Raw genomic sequence first — 19,893 nt, 5'->3', positions numbered from 1 at the left:
TTGCATCCTTCCTCTTGGTTTAGCTCCCTCTTCCTTACATGGCAGCCAGTCATTTTGACACAGCATATTCACAATAGAACCTCTGTGTATTATCACAGATTGAAAGTCACTCTGTAACAAAAGAAGACTAAATTACAATTAACAAACTATACAAACATATCTCATCCCCTCCCACAGAGTTACAGAAATTGGATCGTGATTAAAGAGTTGTTCAGTAAAAAGGGTGAATCACAGGCTGACAGATGTCAGGTCTCTCCATTAAGGCTTTCTGTCTCTACAGCAGGTGAGTCCAACTCATTTCCAAATTGTTTAGGTTTTGAAAGCATTTCATAATTGCTTCATTATGTACACGCATCCCAACTTCCTTACACAGCTGTATTTAAAATCATCTGATGTAAAATTTTATTTGCTTTCTTATTTTGGTATATCAGGATCTGCAGGGTTATATGACACAAAATACCACATTAGCAGCCATTTGACACTTTCTTGAAAAGAAATGTCCCTTTTTCAATTTGTCAGTTTTCAATGGCTGCAGGTCTTATAAGGAGCCCTCTTTTAGTGACAGCTCAGTTAGAAATGAAGAGTATTTTTCTGATTTAGAAATTGAAAGCAAAGGAGAGAGGAATCAAAACAAACTCCCATCCAGGTTTAAGATGCAGAATCAATGAATGAAAGCATAAAATAGTACCGTTTTGTGAGACAGCAAGAAGGTGCAACAAATTCTAAGGGTTTGAAAATCTGCAGTTCCATGAACTAATTCAAACCTTCAGATTCAACCGGCAAATTTAGCCTGAGATCTTACTATGCTTGAAGACATTTTCTACACTCCTTTTCATCCTCCCTTTCTTGCTTTCTTTTCCTTCCCTGTCTGTCAGAATCTCAGAGTACTGTTGGTGGTTCTCCTCCAACCCAGGGTAGGCACCTGCTGAAGAGTACAACATATGTTGTTATATGTGCTAACTCTGGAAGCCTTGGGACTTGGAGGAATCTCGAAAACTTAGTGAAAATTTCCAAGTACCATCTGCCAAATTCCAAGATGGTTGGCAAAGCTTCATTTAGTCAGTAACTCCTCCAGGGTAGCTAGATAAATACCACCCACAGAGAAATATTGAGAAAGGGTGATTCAGCTTCTGGGGAGTGGAAACTCCTATCAAAATGAAGGGAGGGAGGAGACAGCATGGCAGGAGAAATATTTACTTTCCTTTGCTAGGGGATTGGACTTACTACTGGAATTAAAGTTCTTCCTGTGTGACTAAGGAAAGAACTGCTAGTAGAATATTAAAATCGAGTTTTTTCTGAACTAGAAAGATATCCAGTTTATGAATATCAGGTTTGGTTTTGCATTCTTAATAGGAACAATCCTGAAAATCTCATGGAAAAAATGCTCAGATGAAAATGAGGTCCACGGTCCAAGAAAACACAAAATGCAAATCTTCCCTCCCTGGCAGGACCTACATATCCTCAGTTTAAAGTCTTTTCAGTAATGTGTTCTAAATTAATATTGGTAAAAAAAGGAAAAAAAAAAGTGAAGTTTTCACATGTTTTCATGTTTAGTTGGAAAGGCTCTTTAGAAATCTAATCCATGTGGTGTTTTGAAGCCAAGACTGTTGCCCTAGTAGCTGTGCATGTGTTTACTGATATGCTGCATACTCCTAAATAAAAGTCTAAGCAAGCTATTAAATATTCATGCAGATGGTGGAATTCAATAATTAAACTCAAGCAGTGAGCTAAATATAAACAAAAGAATGAAAAAACAGCCTAGGTTACATGGAATTAAGATATTTGTTCTGCCCTGTGAGCTGCACATCATCTAATGGATACCTTGTGCTGCAAAAAATGGCGTCTGTATGTCAGGCAAAAGAAACTCGTGGTTGTAAGACAACAGTTTCCTAACCTCCCCAATAACTGTGGCTGTACTTAGAAGAACAGATGAGGTGAAAATAATGGGTACTATCTTGAGTTGCATCATCTTGAACCTAGAAGGTCATCCAACCCAAGAGACCACTTAAAACAGAACTTTCCAAGGAGAATCTTCTGAAAAAAAATTTGTGAAAATGTCATGTCAAAGACATATATTCTAATCTTGAAAGAGAGAGGAGAAGATACAAATGGATATCTGAATATTTTTTTACTCTTCTGTGGAAGTTGCAGTTGATTTAAACAACTCACCTTTTATTGATGAAATGGAAGAAAGAGTCCTAATCACAAGATTTATTTTTGCTACCTTCTGTATTTTTCTTTGGTTGTCTCTAGTTTGAACCTCAACATTTGAAATCAAGGAAAAGAAGGAGGAGAAAAGTGTAGAGTTACTGAAGAGGAGGTGTTTATGTACTCTGCAGTATTTGGGAACTGGTTACAATCCTGCCTCTGTTTTTCCTCTCACTCTCTTCCTTTGCCATAATTGTCACAGATATCTCTGGCCACGTGAAGTTCCCAGTGAGGGCCAAGAAGCTTTGCTTGGTTTGCTTTTTAAAGTAGAGAACAGTCAGTCTGTTCTTCCTTTAGTGGCACATCATCAACAATACTACAAAGCAGGGGAGTGGGACACTGAATTTCTGCTTTTCGGCACAGAGCACGTGGCTCCTATTTTATTTTACAGAAGATTTCTAGAGGGTTTTCTGTTAATTATGGAAGTTGAAAACTGTAAGGATTTTTACGTGTTATTCTGATGTCTCACATTTAAAACCATAAACAACAGTTAAGGTGGTACAATGAAAATTAGAGCATACAGAAAATAATCACAGAAAATAAACACAATAGCAAAAATAACATATGCTACACAGAAAAACAATTTCCCTCTTCATTCAAATTCTTTTAAAAAGGCCTTACTGTATTAGGGAAACATAGGCAAGTGGAATATCTTCAAGTTTTGCAAAAAAAATGCTAAAAGTAGTCCAATTAAAATTGGAGTACTGTCACTGTAAACTTGCCACAAATCCTCCTGCACATTATAGACTGAGGAAAAGTTAAGATGCATTCTTAAGATTCCTTATGCTTTACAAATCCACAGCTATGCTTAGATGTGAAATGTTAAAAAAATGGCTGGGATCCTTTTCAGAATAAAAGATTTCAAAATAAGCTGGTTTTCCTTTAAAGAACACATGTTGTCTTTTTTTTTTTTTTTTTTTTTTTTTTCTGTCTTGAAAAATACAAGAGTTGAACTGAGCATAGATAAAGAAAATGTTTGAGTTACTCAGGTCAAATTGTCCCTAAAATACATGTATGTAACTTCAATTACTATCACATACACAGCAGATGGCTGCAATCATCAGCTTACTTGCAATGTATCTAATACCAGACCCTTCTACAAACTTTTTTCAGAAGCACCTACCAAGGAAGCAGAAATGAAACTTTTGTCTGCAGCTGCAAAACGCCCATTTTAATAAATCTGTCTTTTACCATTTTTGGTAGCACTTGAAAGGTATGATTACCCTGTCAAAAGACTCTTCCATGAAGAAAGGGTAGCTCTAAAATAATGGTCCTGCTCTCTTTAGGAATAGATCAAAACAATATTTAATGACACAAACTACTGATAAAGGCAAAAATCCTGTATGTATTTTGTTCAATATCTAATGGCATTTAAGGTGAAGGAAAACTACTTTATGACAAAAGAAAAATATGACAAAAAATGTGGTTTTGTCTTAAATAAATTAGTATAAGAATTGAAAATAAGAATTGAAAATGGAATAGTATATCTGTTTAGAGTTAATGGAGCACACAAAGGAGCTGCAACCACTTACATAAAATACGATTCTGATCCAATGTACCAGTGCTGATACCAAATCCTAGCTGCATTCCTTTACTCATGTTGCACTCAAAACTCAATTAATTCCTGCTTACATACTGAAAAAAGGAAAGGTGTTCCAGAGGCACAAAGTGAATTACAATGTGGTAACAGGCAGGGAGTGTAACACAACTTTACAGATCAAATTCTGTAAAGAAGTCTAAACTGTTGTTATTTTAACCATACTTTGAATGCATTTGAGTAAAAGGGCTTGTGAAAAATGCAATAACAAAACCTGTATTAGCAAAATGTCACGATGACTAATCTCTGTTTAGTGACTCAACTGTTTCCTTCCTCTATAGTAACTAGAAGTCATCATGGGAGAATTAAAACACATTTACACGACTGTAAGTTTCACCCAGAATTTATTTGGCAAAGATCCAGATATAAAGCTCCTCTCTGAACAAGAGAGTTTATGAAAGTTCCAAGAGTGATCAGCAACACTCATGAGGGAAAAAGGTGTTATGAGCACTTGAGAGCAAAAGACTCAGACTTGGTAAAGTCATAATCACAAATTTTCGGTGTGCTGTATTTTAGGAAAGCTTTACTTTGTCAGAACATTTGCCCTATCCTTACCTTTGTCCCGTCCATCTCATCGAGCTATTGCTGAAGACAAGGTATGAAGTGCATTTGACTGCTAGAGCTATACTGTGTATTCAGCCAGAGAGTTTTCCAGCAGCCTTGGACACATTCTGATCCAGGTTCAAACCCATAATCCCAAACAGATCTTTTACAGATCTCAGATAGATTAGCCATGTTTTCAGAGTATACAGAGAAACCCAAATACCCAGACATGAGACTCACCCGTACACTCATGTTGCAGTCCTTTCCCATAGTATCCTTTTTCACAGATACACTCGAACTGGCCAGTGTGAGTGCCACATTTACAGCTCGCCATGATGTCACAGCAGTTTTCGTTTGTCTCGCAGAGATATGAACAATGAGATATATCTTCTTGGATATAGCTGCCGGAGGGCAGGTCTGAAATAGTATCAATTTATTAACAAAGAATTCAAACAAATGTAATCCCACAGTCTCACATTATACTATTAGTGAAACATTTGTTACAAACCCTAGGCTCCAGTTCTAAGTAGCAGATATGGCACTATGAAGCAGAGCCTTGCTATAATCAACATGCAAAAGATTGGTGTCCATATTCTGGAAAAAGGCTCAATGAAATGCACTCAGATTTTCTCTTTGTTTGAGTCTAACGGTGCCAGAATGCAGTCTCACTCCCAACAGAAGATCTTCAGAAGCTTTTCCCAGCTTTGGTGGATGCCATATTTGGCATCAGAAGAGCATTTGGCCATGGCATGTAAAACCATTTGGTCATATTATAAAATAAACATCTTTGGCACATTCACACAGACCAATCCAACCTTACCTGTAACAAACAGGCTGGCAACAAAGCACCAGAAAACCTTATTTTTCACTATTATTTTAAAGTAGCATGTTTTTAAAATTATAGCAAATAAATTCAGATGGCTAGTCTGATGCCTGTTCTAAGCCTCAATCAAGCAGCATTGTCTAACATATGTTTAATCGTGTTTTCTCACTTGCTTGTTTAAATCCACCGTATCTTTCAGAAAGAACTTTTATTTTAGGATATAGCAAATTAAAAGAGGAATTACAGTCCAAACTCTCCATACCTTTCTCTTTCATGCAGTTTTACTGTGTGTATAAGGTAATAAACACCAATTGATTCTAGACCAACAGGCTGTTGTTGCTGTGTGAGAAACCCTAAAGGTATTAAGTCTAGTTCTAAGGTTTACGCTAGGTGCCTCTGATACCTGACTACAAGATTCATCCATTCAAGCACAAGATACATTGGGCCAAGAGCACAGTTTGTTCTTCATGGACAAAATGAAGGGCTGAATGTGTATATGTATACACATCAATGAGGAGAATTCTGCTCACATCTTGTTGGTGATGAATTAAGCCAAATAAAGTTTATCCTTTTAACTGAGGAACAAACACCTCTGCTAGAAAGTATGAGAAAAATAAAAAGGGAATCAACACTACATGAAGTGTAAATGCAAGACAGTTCTGGAGATCTTTCTATTCAGAACTCTCTGCTCCCTGTAGATTTCTGAGGTTAGGAAATTATTACCTTCATGAAGAGCTCTGCGTGCCAGAGCTTCAAACTCAGTAAAACTGTGAAGAAGATAACAGTGATCTTCTTTTGGGTGGGATGCCATATCATTCAGTTCTCGGATGTTCCCCTGCCATATTCCAAAGGTGAAGATCTCCACTCCAAGTTCACGCAAGGATGCTGCAATGGGTCTTGGGTCTCCCCCATTGGAATAGCCATCAGTAATGAGAAATATCACTTTCGTAGCATTTCCACGGGCATGCCGTAATATTTGCTGGAAGAGAAAATGAAATTGCACACCTCAGCAAAGGGTTAACAATGGTTGATGGGTACACTACTTCCTCTATTTCATTTGAATTATGCAGCTAATAAGGACCTTGCAAGGTCACCCACTGTAACAAAGATCAAACATCTGCACATACAGCCTGCAGTTGAACAAGGCCAACCACTGAGTCACACTTTAGGTGGTCACAGCTTACACAACCACAGAAATCAAAACACTATAAGAAATAAGACACTTTTCATGCTGATTGATTAAGTCACTCATGCCTCAGATTCAGCAATGATTCTGACCAGAGCTTAAATGACTTTGCTCAGACTGAAGTTTACAGAGGTACCACAAACATTGAAAATCTATTGCAAGACCCAAAATACAATCTAACATATTTTAATGCAATATTATGTTTTGATCCATTAGCTATAAACCCTACTGCTAATTTATTGTAAGGCTTCTCCTAACAAGTATTTAGACTATTGGTTATTTTAAACCCAGCACAAAATTCCCTATTTCCCTATTAGGAAATTCCCTATACTCTGTCAGAGCATGAGTAAGTAAGGGATGACTACCAAATTCCTAATTGTGGTCAGGTGCTGTCCACAACCCTAAAGCAGGGGAGTGTAAAGATATATTTTCTCCATCTTCTGGGAACTTACGTAGAAATAATTAGATGCAGACTTTTAATTTGGTAGCAGGCAAATTATGACCCTGTTTATTTTGATAATAGATCATTTACACGCTACAATTAATGCAAAAGACTATATTTAATAGACCTTTGAATGATACTCTAAAAGACATGTGCATGGCAAGTAGGTAAATGTGATTAAGATACTCTCAACAAGCACACACTCCAAAACCAGAGATCAACCAAGCTGAGCTGTTTCATTACAAAACCTTTATGTAAGTCTTATGAAGTAAAATCATCTGGCTTTCAGCTCATCCAAAAGCTTACTAGCTAGGCTGGCCTAAATAACCTGCAGAGTTTTTATACCATCTCAGTAAGCCAGGCCACATTTTAGGACAATTGGATTTTGATTCATCACTTCACTGACTTCAGGTAGACACTATGCAAAAACAAGCACTCACACCATAAATCAAAGCACATACCATTGGCACTGTGGTCTGAGAGACTGCCAAGCAATGTTCTGCTGTTGGGCTTGATTTTATTACTACTTGTTTGCAAAACCCAAAGGGAGGGAAACCAAATTCTCTTGCAGACAAAAAGTACTCTTCACAAATCAAACTTATTGTTCTTCACATTGCTTAAGTTATAAGTGGAAAACCAGAATTAAGTGGGAAAACAGAATGAAATGGGAAACTAGAATGAAAAGAATCAGGAAGAAAAATACAAGACAAAGGGCAACATGAACACAAACAGTAGGAAAAATGTACAAATGCCTAATTGCAAAGTGCATTCTGAAACTGATTCTCTAAAACAACTGACTGCAGGCAGAGGCAGTAGTCTTATTTATAATTAACAGGTATAATTAACATATTTAGCATTAACTGTGCCATTTTAAAACAGAATATAAGCAACTTAAACTTCTATCCAACTTCTTAAGTTGGATATATTTAGGCTGATATTCAGGATGTTTGTCTAAAGCTATTCCAGTAAAAATGGCCCTCTTTTTTGAAAAACAAGACAAGGAAAACATATGTTCCATCCACATGCACTTAAGTTTTATATCATCTCTGAGCTTTGAAAAAAAAAAAAAAAAAATCTTTCAATCTGCAAATCACATAATAAAGGTGGAAAAATATGCCCCAAATAAATGCAAGCTGTGGAATGTGTGTAACTGAGGAAGAAACTACTTACACAGGGTTAAGAGACATGATGGAAATTGTCAGTGGATTTCTCTGAAATTCCAGCTACACACAGATTGCTCTAGCAGTCTATGATTTCAACTCATGATTGTGTCATAACATGTGCAGAAGGTGGAACAAAACTAAATTTTGGAAGTATGGCAATTTTCTGTAGTATCCTTCAGCAACTTTCTCTCAGTGCATAACAGAAAACTTCACACACTTTGAAGATGAAGATAGTGGACAGCATTTCACATTGTCCTGGTGCTTCAGCAGTTAATGCTCATAATCAGCAGTAATCAAACTTCCATCTTATCCCTAAACACAGAGACATGTCAGCATAGCCAGTGAACAAATGAGCTTGAGCCCCAGTAGTCTAGACAGGACTACAGATATCTCAGGACTATTTAATTCTGACTAGCAAATAAGCAGGGAATTTTGTTACAAAATTAGATGACAAATGCCCTCTGAAACTCCTGAAACACAAACCCTCCATGACTTTCCATGTAATCAAGAAAGTTCTTGGTCCCATGAAAAATTGCTCAGAAAGACCTTTTAAAAATGTGGGTTTGAGAAAGCGGAAAGCATCAGTAAAAGACCACCTTTGAGGAGGAAACTACTATTTTTGAGGGGAAAATATGCCTTGTCTACACGACCCTAAGATGAGGCAAGAGCCAACATCTTTTCTGTCCTCTGCATCTCAAAGGGCAACCACCTCTTCAAAGCAGCACTTCTGTCACACAAACACGAATTGAGTCAACGGGTAAGAGAGCATGAAGCTGTCTTCCTGCAACGCAGAAGACTTGAATATTCAGGCACCAGGGAATCTGAATAGAGAAACAGGCAAACAGACAAGATTGCTACATATTGCCCCTAGAAATCAAAACAAAACAAAGCAACTGACCAGCTTGGCCCTCACGTCTTGCAGCTGTAACTCTAGACACAGAATTCCTGCTGTATAAAAACAGAGGAAAACAACAAGGGAAGGAAAGAAACATTCAGCATGGGGAGGGTTGAGAGGGCAGGGAGGAGGTGGGGGGAGGAGACAAAAGTCTATTTTGAAATAATTTGTGTATCTTTGTTGGTCAAAACTTAGCATTTTGTTTCTTTTTGTGAGGACAAGAGGACAGGACACCATCCTGTCAGAACTGCTGACAATCCAAGTATCAGTCTCCATTCCTCTTCTCTGCAATATTTGTGCAGCATTTCACATAATTTTTTGTTTTCTCTAACCCTGACTTACTTCCCTCTCTTGAGAGAAACCTCTCTCTCCTTATTCCCTCTCCAGAAAGCTGTTTTGAAAGCTGTTTTTTTTCCTGAACAGAAAGTTCATATATTTTAAAATGTTTGTTTGACCCCTAAATTTGTAAGTACACACAGGGATGGTTCATCAGCCCCTGCCAATTTCATGGACTGTACATAAAGATGACTTTTTTGCATGACAAGGCTTTGCAGTCCCTTCATAAAGAGTCAGGTTCTTCAATACAGTTCAAAAGCCCTCTAAATGGTACTGGTTTAAAGGATCCTGAGAACCTGTTTCTTTGACATGAATATCCACATCTGCTTCTGATTTTACCACCAAATGAAACTGAGCACCAGCCATAACTCAAAATACAGGGCTGAATGGCCAGTCAAGTTGAGAATTTAGCCCATTTGGTCACTACAATAAATTAATAGCAGATAAGTACAAACAAAACAAAGCAACTAGTGCTCTTGATGATTGAATAGAAATTCATGGGGCCACTAGAAATATCTAGTCTTTTACCATTTCAGTAACTGTTCTCTTGTCTACATTTTCTTCAGAGGATCAGTCAGTTTCAGTAATCCTTCCAGATTTTAAATAAAACATTCTTTTCACATTAGCAAAAAGCTATTACCGTCTGTATTGTGTTCAGTGACTGTTCGGTATGTACAAATATCTGGCATTCTAACCAATTCTTTGTGCCAATACAAGTCCTTAGAATTAAAAATGAAGTCTTTTGCAACAAAAGAGTTATCATACAAAATCCTCCTTTAGAAATTCACTACTGTAATGGAAAATGATATCCTACCAGTACAGTCACAAAAACAGCTAAATTCTAACTGAGTTTTTAACATTAACATGGAGTTTCAACACAGAATCAGGAGATGAGAAGTATTGGAGGGTAAAGACTTCTTTAGTCACTTGACAGCCACAGCAATGATGTTGTCAAAGGTTTTTTGTTACTGTCTCAACTACATCTTCTGCATGCAATCAATAAACACATCATCTTGGGCCTGATTCCTGTCCTTACTCTCTCTTTTGATTTTAAATAAGAATTGAATATTAATATATCTATCTAGAGGGAAACAAGTTGAAATGGGTTACCATCTCTCACTTTGCAGACCAAGCCACCAATAACACCATGCAGCCCCAGGAGAAGCTTGCCTTAAAATGCTTAAGTTGGAGCCAAGCCTGCAGAATAACATTATCCATCATTCACCTTGTAGGAAAAACACTACCTAAGGGCTACAAAGTGAATGTTATTTCTTACAGATCAGGAAGAACCACCACCTCTGCATCTCAGAAACAAACCAGAAAGCTTTCCACTAGAGTCATTTAGCTGTGCTACCCCAGAAGACCACTTACACTGGATTTCTTTTCACTTTAGGAATGGCATAAAACATACACACCAGGGGATGAGTTCTGAATAGAATGAAATTATTATTTTTTCTAGATGATCACTTATTCAGTACAAAAGAAATATTTTCCATGTTATAATATCATAGAATTAACTATCTACAATGTAACATACTCATTATTAAGCTTATATTAAGATGAATAAATGTTGGTTTGTTACAAAAAACATGGCACAGATTTGGTCAATACATTCATAAGAATATTAAATATAATCATAAATATGAGCATAATTTATCACAGGTGCCTTCAGAAGCAGATCAGCATTCCATTCACAAAGGAAAATGGTAATGTTAAATCTCTTCGCAAAGCTCAACTTCCGTTCCCAAGGTATCTTTGCTTTCACCTTTCCTGCAGGTAAAAATGTCTAAATCTGACAGGAGATTTTACATATATATAAATATTCCATAAAGAAAAAAACAACCAGTACTGTGATCAAACATAGCTTTTGGTGAAGCTGAGACATCTTATTACTGAATCCAGAGCACTCCCGAGGAACCTGGTCATCTCACAAGAGCAATGCAAAGTTAGGGGGATGACAAATACAGTTCCCCTTCATCAGGAAACTGTTGCAGGTGAAGAATTGTTTGCACCTGGTAGGTTAATGCAATGCTTATTCTTCAAAAACCAATGGAACCACACAATGCTAATTCTGTAGAGGAAGATCTGGAAAGCAACCAGTCCAATTGTGCAAACTTTTACCAGTTCACCAGGCAGTCAGGTATGACTTTGGGGTTGCTGACCACCAGGGATCACCAGTCTTCCAGGACAGAAAGCATGCACAGAAGGAAAGGAATGTAAATTAATGACTTTGGGAAAGTGATTATCATATATATGTTTTTTTTTCTGGGAAAACCTATGAATATGTACATAAAATATAGCTTATAAACAGGAGCTTTTTCTGCATTCAGCATGCGAAATATTTTGGAGACGACATCCCCACATGTATCCAACTGAATAAAGAATGCCTGCTTCTTAATATTACATTGGTGCTAAGGAGTTTTATTTTACTAATTTTTGGTACAAATAACAGTGTAAAAATAACACAAGTGTTATTCCTATACATAAAAGACCTCCTGAGCTCCCTCTCTACAACAGCAAAGGTCTGATTTCACCATGTTTTCTTTTGGTCACTATACATTGCTATTTTCACTGCTCAAATCAAATGAATCTTATCTCCTCTTTAGGTTTCACAAAATGAACTAAAAGATATTCCAGTTAGAGTTTTTGGCTTCTAACTTTTCCCTCTCCTTTCTGCACTGCTACATAGGCTCTAGAGAATGAGCTGCTACCCATCTAGAAGCAATAAATTATTATTCCCTTAGCAAGAAATGCACTCTTAATTCAGACAAAAGATGTATCTACAGAAATAATCTGGTTATTTAAAATATTTAAATAGTTCTTTCAGTAACTGGCAGGCATGACCTGAGTAAATCCCACAACTATGTCAGACAACCCCACAACATGGATGAAAGAACACAGGTGGAAAAGCCAGGCATGCTTATGACCAGGAAATGTATTGATATAACATCTGAGCATCTAGTAATATTCAGATGGGGGAAAAGAAGGTCCATCCATAAATATAAATACTTAATGAGGGGGCGAGTAAAGAAGATTTGTACAGAATCGTCTAATTGGTAGCATGAGCCAAGAAGCACATATTTAAATATCAACATTCCACTTAAAGAGAGGAAGTAACATTTCTGCTGTAAGAGTGATCAACAATTGAAACATGTTTCCTAGGAAGTTTGTGGGTTCTCCATCTCTGGATGTATTCAAACACCAACCTAGACACAGTCCTGAGCAACCAGAACAAAAGACTAAACAACCCCAAATCACCACTGGCTTTAAAATGACAGGAGCAATAGCATTTTGACCCACAGAGTTGTGTTAGCACTGTTGGATCTGGTGATTTGAAATTGTGTGGCTTGCAGTTTTGAGCTCTGAGCTAGAAAGAACAGAATGCATCTAGTTTCCAGGAAACAACTAACATGCTTATCCTTCATCTTCTATAATTTTGAAGGTCTTCTAAGCAGGACATTAAAAAACAGGGCCTGTTATGTACATGGACATTTTCTGAGCTCTTGTGCTATATAACCTTTTAACCTTTATTGAGACTTTGCAAAGTTGCTGAAGGCCTTTATGTGCTGCCATGTTGCACGCTATTGTTAAAATATCATTTGCTAATAGATCTCATTTTGATTCGAAAAATGAAAAATCCTAGGTTTTCTTCTCTCTGAGCAGTTTCCATCATAAATATAACAAAGATGTTATTTGATTTCTTTAGTACTGCAACTGGTCTTCTGCTAATAATAAAAATAGGGACTCAAAAATATTTTACTAAATATGTAACTGATTTTCATGTATTTTCAGATCAAGCATTCACATCACTATTGACTAGTACATTTGCCAAATCTTTGTTTCTTTTGTGTTTGCTTTAAACATTTATTACTTTAAATAAGCAGGAAAAAAGAAGAAAAGCTGAACTGAAAAATTAATTTTGCAAGGACAAACACAATTCATGACCTGGCCCATCTACTCCCAGCTGTCACTAGTCAATTATCATTCAAATTTCTTTTTCCTCCTTTTTTTTTTTTTTTTTTTTCTTTTCTCTTCTCTTCAGGACTGCTAGAATTGAGCAACACTAACACAAAGTTATCACTGATAAGAGATGTCCCAGACCAGCTGGGTGTGGGGGAGTGTTTGAGAGAGAAATCCTTCTCTGCTTAACTGTTCATACTGTGTATGCTTAGCAGAGCACCAGGACTCTGAATGTTAAAGCTCTTTACAGACTGCTGCTTACATTCAAGGAGGCTTTTCATCTTCCTGGTTGAGGTTGCCAATGAGAGGGAGTATTATAATTTTAACAAGAGCTTTTGGTTTGGATTGTGTTAATGTCATAGAGAAGTAAGCAGTTCCAAAATTTAAGAAGGGTGCTGTTCCTACAAAGAACCTGCTGCTTAAAGCAATAGTGCATTTAATTTCTGCACCTAGAAAAGTCAGAAAGTTCTGAGCATCGCAAACATGCTGTCTCGCCTGAAAAATCTGACTCACAAGTTCCAGTAACACGTGGAATTGGGGACAAAGGGTAAAATATGTATCACAGAACATGCAAAAATAAACATTCAGAAGTTTAATGCTGAGGCTTGTCAGGAACTACTGCTAAATATGATAATATGATGTTATTTTGCTGGAAAGGCCTCTCATAAGTCTAGGAAATTAATTAAAAATAAACCAACTTATTTTGTTCTGATTTCTTCAAAATTTTAGTGCTGGGGATTTAGTCCTTCTTTCAGAACAAATCACTCATCAGCTTTTCTGGTTTGTGTTTGTATCTCTGTAGAAAAGCACATGCTACGACTGATTTCTCTGTGAGGGTCATAACTTTTGAGGCCTGGGAATCAGAAAGGGCTTATTTTCAGACCCTTCCAAAAAAGGCTTTGAGATGACAACAAAAATGGTTTTCTCATGAAAAGGCATCTCTATTCCTGAAACATTTAGGATGGTATCATCCAGATACTACAGAAAGATTTCATTCATTATATTGTTGGTTCAGATATCACATCATGAGATTTGTTTTATTTTGTGCAGCAATATCTACATCAGTCTTCCAAATTACACGCTTTTGATTAGGTCAAAATGCAAGACACAATTTTGTAAGCACAAGCAGAAGAATTCCAAAGAATAGGTTTTCAACTAAAGAAAATTTTAATCCTGATTAGGCAGCCGCAGATATTATGCTAAACAGAGCACTTTTTGCCTGTCCCTGCCAAAAGGTCAGAGAAAAAGTAACTATTTAATAGCTTCTAAAGGTAGGTCTATTTTAGGCTTGGTCTATGGGCAATGAACAATGTGTAGATGTGTATCTTGCCTCTGATCCTGCCTTATTAATCTTATGAACAAATCCCATGCAAGGTTGGTGTGTGCAGGACCTGTACTCTTCACAAACACCACACTGATTAAAACTGGAGATTTAGATCTGACACCAGTGAGGGCTGACAGGAACATTGCTTTCAATGTGGTAATCCCTAACTACCAGCTCTGCAACTGCAAAGGTGGCCACAGAGGTAAACCAAACTGACTTCAGGTTTTGTTCCACTGTATCTTTAACAGACTTCCAAGGCCATGTCAAAACTCAGAGAGGCCCAATGCTGTCAACAAGTTACTTAGCTCTAGTTGACCTAAGCCATCATCAGATATTTAGAGCATGATGCCAAAGATAACCTAGGAGCTGCTGCTCTCTTATTATTAGTTGCAGATTTTGCAGAGATCATAAAAATACAAAACACATGCTTGATAACCAGACAACACACATGATTCTGAATGTTCATCTTCTCAATGAGAGGGCACTACTTCTTTTCACTTAAAAAAACCTTAACCAAGTACATGTCAAGAAAAGATTTTCAGTCCTTTAGCTTCAATAAACTTTTCATTTTAATTTGAAAACAAGGTTCTGAATATGAAAATGCATTGAAAATAAAAGCTAATTTTCCCATGTTAGTGGGCAATAATGCTGCATCTTGTACTTTTGTCATACAGTAGAAACAATTAATAGTAAGCCACCATTACTTATTTAAACAAGCATTAAATAAGCATTAGAACTGTATATCCTAAACTGATACATGCTTACATTCTTTTGAGGGACATTGTTTTAATATTTATTAATTATAACACAGGAATTTGACATGCTGGTTGGACATTCATCACACTCCCTCAAGATCACATTAGATACAAATACCAGATTTCAAAGACCAGATGCTCAGAAAATATGTAATCTTATTCCGTAGGTGACAAACCTTCCACTTGCATATACACCTATATCTATACTGATTTCAATGGCGGGAAGATGAATTATAAAAAGAAAGATATTACCTTTTTAATATATTATTTTTATAACACTGAAGAAGTCCCAAAGTCTCCCTCAGCTACTGCTTTGCCAGATTTTTTACAACATTTGGCTTGTCTAAGACTGTCTGAGTACTATCTCTGATGTCTGCTCAACAGTAGTGCACATCTACAACTTCCCATTGAAGAGAAATTGTTCCCATCTTACTTCCACTGAAAGACAGAAATAAGACTATCTTCTTCTTAGAAGATATAATTTTATTAGACATTGCCACGTTGTGCAGTTTAAATAATTTTTATTTTAATCTTTTTTTTTAAACCACCAAAACCAATGCAGCTTCAGGAGGTTTAAACTGTCCATCAATAAAGACAGCATACCAATGCTGGCATATATGTAACTGTAACTCTCAGCTGCCAAAACAAGGACCCATTAAACTTCCATCATTGCATAATGACCCCTCAGTTCTATTTCAAAACCCATCTGGTAACAAATGCACATCCCTCCCATGTGGCGTAATGGGTGCTGTTAGCAGTGGTTTTAGCTCAGGATGAGAAGGTCCAATGCAGCTGCCTACAGGTCTCTCAACACTTTTCACTACTGAGGTCTTGGCTTTAGAAGCATCCCTTAAGCATCAGCAGCAACACTTGCTCAAACCTGTCTGTATTTTCAATTCTGCTTTGATTCTTTCTTGCTGTCACAACAGCTCTGTAGCTTTCTATAATGCAATAAGCAATCTGCTTAACATAAGCTGCATGTAGTTTGTGCTGTCCCACCAACTTATGCTGTGAAAAACTGAAGCCAAAGAGTTTTGAATTAATGAGCTCAGTTTCTTCTCCTTTCTAAGACTGCATGTGCCTTAAAAGAAAGACTCCGAAAATGAACACTTGCTAGCTCAGGCATGGCACAAAATCACAGACAGGGTGGCAAACCCAAACATCAATAGTAGTTCGGCCATTCTCACCATGATGCTGTCTCTTGCCAGTGTCTCTTGTGGTATATTTGGAACATTTCTGTGAATTGCATAGAATTTATCTTTAATCTGCTGGGTAGGAATGCCAAAGTGTGGTTTACATGGCAAAAGTTAGTAAGGACAGCTTTGACAAAACGCAGAAGCTCCACAACAAACTAGTCTGCAAAGAACCTTTGGAGAGGACGCAAAGCTGCAGCGCCAAGGAGAACTCTGTTATGTTTTCAAAGAAGATGGATGTTGCGTGGTTGTGCAACATCTTGTCAAACTGAACAGGTCTGCTTTTAGGATGATGTTTTGCTGCCACAGGTTCTGAGAGAGCAACTGCCATGCAAATCTTGCTCCTGTTACTCATGTTCCCAGGTCAGACACTAACTGGCCTGATGACCTTGCAGAATTCACTTATCTCTCTGCCTCTGTGGTTTCAGTGGAACCGTCACAGATACGAATTAATCATTTTGAGATCTACCAATGAAGAGTGCTGGGTTTACTCTAACAATGCACTTTCCTTCACTTTTTGTTACTATAATACGGAAGTGATACAATCCCAGAGACTTTGTCATGCTTTGCAGATACTTTTGAGTTTGGAAAAGAAGCAGAGAACTCTTATCAGAAGCATAAGGAATCCCAAGTTAAAGTGTAAAAGAAAAATAATAATTTTAAAAAGAGACATTTTAGAAAAGTGAAAGAAGAAATAATTATGGTTGCACCAAAAGACTGTTATAAACATAAGGCAGCAGTCTAAGAGTCCAGAGGGAATAACAGTTTTGTTATACTTTAAAAACTTTCTAGATTTATTCCCAAAGCAGTATTTTAAACTTAGAATAGTCATTTTTCTGAAGAGTGCCTAGCAAGGAGAATATTCTCTGAAGATGTTAATTTGTCTGACATGAAGAAATCACACTGAAGAAAACCACATCTTTAACCAAGAGGTAGTAAGCAGACCGGAATTTAACCTTGTTATTCTATCCTAATTTTCCCTGTCACCATGTGAACATTTTTCTTCCCACATTCTTATAAGAACACAATGTAAAATGACAGTCATGCTGTTGCAAAATTTATGCCACAAAATTTAGCTGGGCTCAAGAAACTAAATTGTAAGTTTCTGAAGAGATCTTTAGTTTATTCCACTTTAAAGATATCATTAGTCAAGACTTCATATCAAGACAACAGATGGTATTTCTTAAGCTTATATTTTGTTTTTAACGGCTATTTTTAACTTGTATCATTAATTTTTTCACACAACACCCCAGGGATGGATCTATATTGAAACATGGTTTCACAGTGGAAGATCTAATACAGGGATGTGTTTTCCTAAAGCAGGTTTGGCATGTATAGCTCTGAACACATTATACAGTGAACTTGCTTTCTCCTGCCAAAAGTGAAGAAGAGAATAATTTCTGCCAATTTCATATGCCCAGCATTGATGCACCTCTTGCAATATCATTCCTCAGCTCGAAATGAGAATGGATGCAAAAAAAATATCTATCTATCTATGTATCTATCTAATCTCGAAAATGAGATTTGGTTTGGTGGTTGTTTCTGAACACAGAGGCCAAATGACAAGGAGAAGCCAGGACTAGTCTTGTAAAAAAAAAGCTTCCTGAGTAGACTAGCTGTCCATTAACCATCTACTGGGAAGCGTCCTCAGTAGAATCATATGCCAACACATGTCCAGGGGCTGCCTAGACCAAATTTCTGCCATGAGTCTGTATGACAGCACAACAAGTGATTGTGTTATGGTGTTGGAAATGTTCCTGGGGACATGCCCTTACTTACTGGTATACTGTACACAGCCTAAGGGGTCCTTTGTAAGTCATCAGCAATTAAAACAAACACCTGGCAAGAGCACGCTGGTCTGACAGCTAGCGGGCACTCAAGTCCTGCTGACATGAAACCAGGCAGGCATTTCGGATGCCAGACTTGACTCATACGTGTCACTTCTGAAATTGAGACATGGGCTCCATGTCCCTTCAAAGAACGAATTTCACACATTAGTTTTCAAGGCCAGCAGAAAACACGGGAGATGGCAGGTGCAGACAGCGCGGAAAGACAGTGACTAATTATTGCTCCGACCAGACTACCCTGCATCCCACACCACACCATTCCACACCCCACCATACAGCCCTACACCTCTTTCCACGGAACACCCTCGAACAGCGCGGAGAGCCGCACGCTGCCCAGCGCAGCACAAGGCACACCGAGCCATCACCCCGCACGCACCCCGGCCGCTCGCATCGCCGCGCCTCCCTCCCCTCGATGCTGACACCTCGCCTCGCTGGGCGCCGGGGCTGCCCCTCACGGCTCGCTCATCCCGCCGCGGCCCTGACCGCGCATCCCCCGCAGCCCACGCAGCCCCCGCCCGCCGCCCCGTCTCACCGCCGCCTGCTGGAAGGCGCCCTTGGTGTAGGTGCCGCCGCCGCGGTAGGCGATGGCGGGGATCTCCCGCCCCAGCAGGGCGCACTTGTGCTGCTGCGGCCGCCGCCGCGAGATGTAGTCCACGCGGGGCACCACGTTGCTGCGCGAGGAGAAGGTGACGATGGCGACGCGGGTGGCCGCGGGCACCACGGGGAAATCGGAGAGCAGCTTCTTGACGAAGCGCAGCTCGCTGAGGAAGTTGGCCGGACCCACGCTCGACGACTCGTCCACCAGGAACACCAGCTCCAGCCGCCCGCTGCGCGCCCGCAGACGCCGCACCTGGCGCTTGAAGGCGCGCCCCAGCTTCTCCACTTTGCTCTCCGTCGTGTCGGGCAGCGGCGGCGACTCCAAGGCCGGCGACGCGAAAGTCGGGGCGCGGAGGAGCGCGCCCGGCTGGCCGCCCGCCCGGCCCTGCGGCGCCGACGACAGCAGGGACAGCGACAGTCCCCCCCAGCAGCAGAGAGCCACCAGGGGCCACATGGCGCGGCGGCGGGCCGGGGAGACGCCGGCAGCCGCGGGAGAAGAGCCGCTGGCCGTCCCCTGACGCCCCACCTCCTCTTTACTCGGAGGGGCGTCCGGCCTGCCTCTCTGCCGGCCCGCCTGCCTCTCTGTCTGCCCGCCGGCCCCCGCAGGTACCCGCGCCCTTTAATCCCCCGCGGCTGAGGCGCTACCCCTCGCACGCCCCTCTCTCCGTCCTCCCCTCCTCGCCTTTCGGTAGCGTTCTCCCCCCGCGTCCCTCCCCGCCTCCCACCGCCCCGTCCCGCCCCGATGGGTCCCGCACGGCTGGCGAGGGCCGGCCCCACAGCGGGGCGGGTGGCCGTCGCTGGAAACGCGCCGAGCAGAAGCGAAGCGGGGCCGAAAGGTAGGACACCCCCCCCCCCCCGCCCCCGCCGCCTCCAAAAAGTGAGGAGCGCCTTTTGCGCTCCCTCGCCGCGCGGGTTGGAGCTGCTGCTCTCGGGGACGGAGTGAGGGTTCGCACTGACACGTGCTGAATTAATCGTGGTTAATTTAGCCCTTTGTTTTGCGAAGAGGATGCGCCTGTGGCTGGGT

General features: G+C 39.7%; 1 protein-coding gene across 1 annotated transcript in view; it reads right to left on the bottom strand.

The window, feature by feature from the left end:
• Positions 1-19,323, bottom strand: part of SVEP1 (sushi, von Willebrand factor type A, EGF and pentraxin domain containing 1) — a gene marked incomplete at its 5' end in the record, with an annotated part of 121,224 nt that extends 101,901 nt beyond the window's left edge. Inside the window, 3 exons of the mRNA XM_083883392.1 lie at positions 4,589-4,765; positions 5,895-6,150; positions 18,805-19,323. Coding sequence (XP_083739518.1) covers positions 4,589-4,765; positions 5,895-6,150; positions 18,805-19,323 — 952 coding nt within the window. The remainder of the gene's footprint in view (positions 1-4,588; positions 4,766-5,894; positions 6,151-18,804) is intronic.
• Positions 19,324-19,893: the final 570 nt, after the last annotated feature.

The sequence above is a fragment of the Zosterops lateralis genome, assembly GCF_965231275.1.
Source record: "Zosterops lateralis genome assembly, chromosome: Z".
Lineage (NCBI taxonomy): Eukaryota > Metazoa > Chordata > Aves > Passeriformes > Zosteropidae > Zosterops > Zosterops lateralis.
The sequence above is the reverse complement of the archived record's forward strand: the minus strand, read 5'-3'. Positions and strand labels throughout refer to the sequence as shown.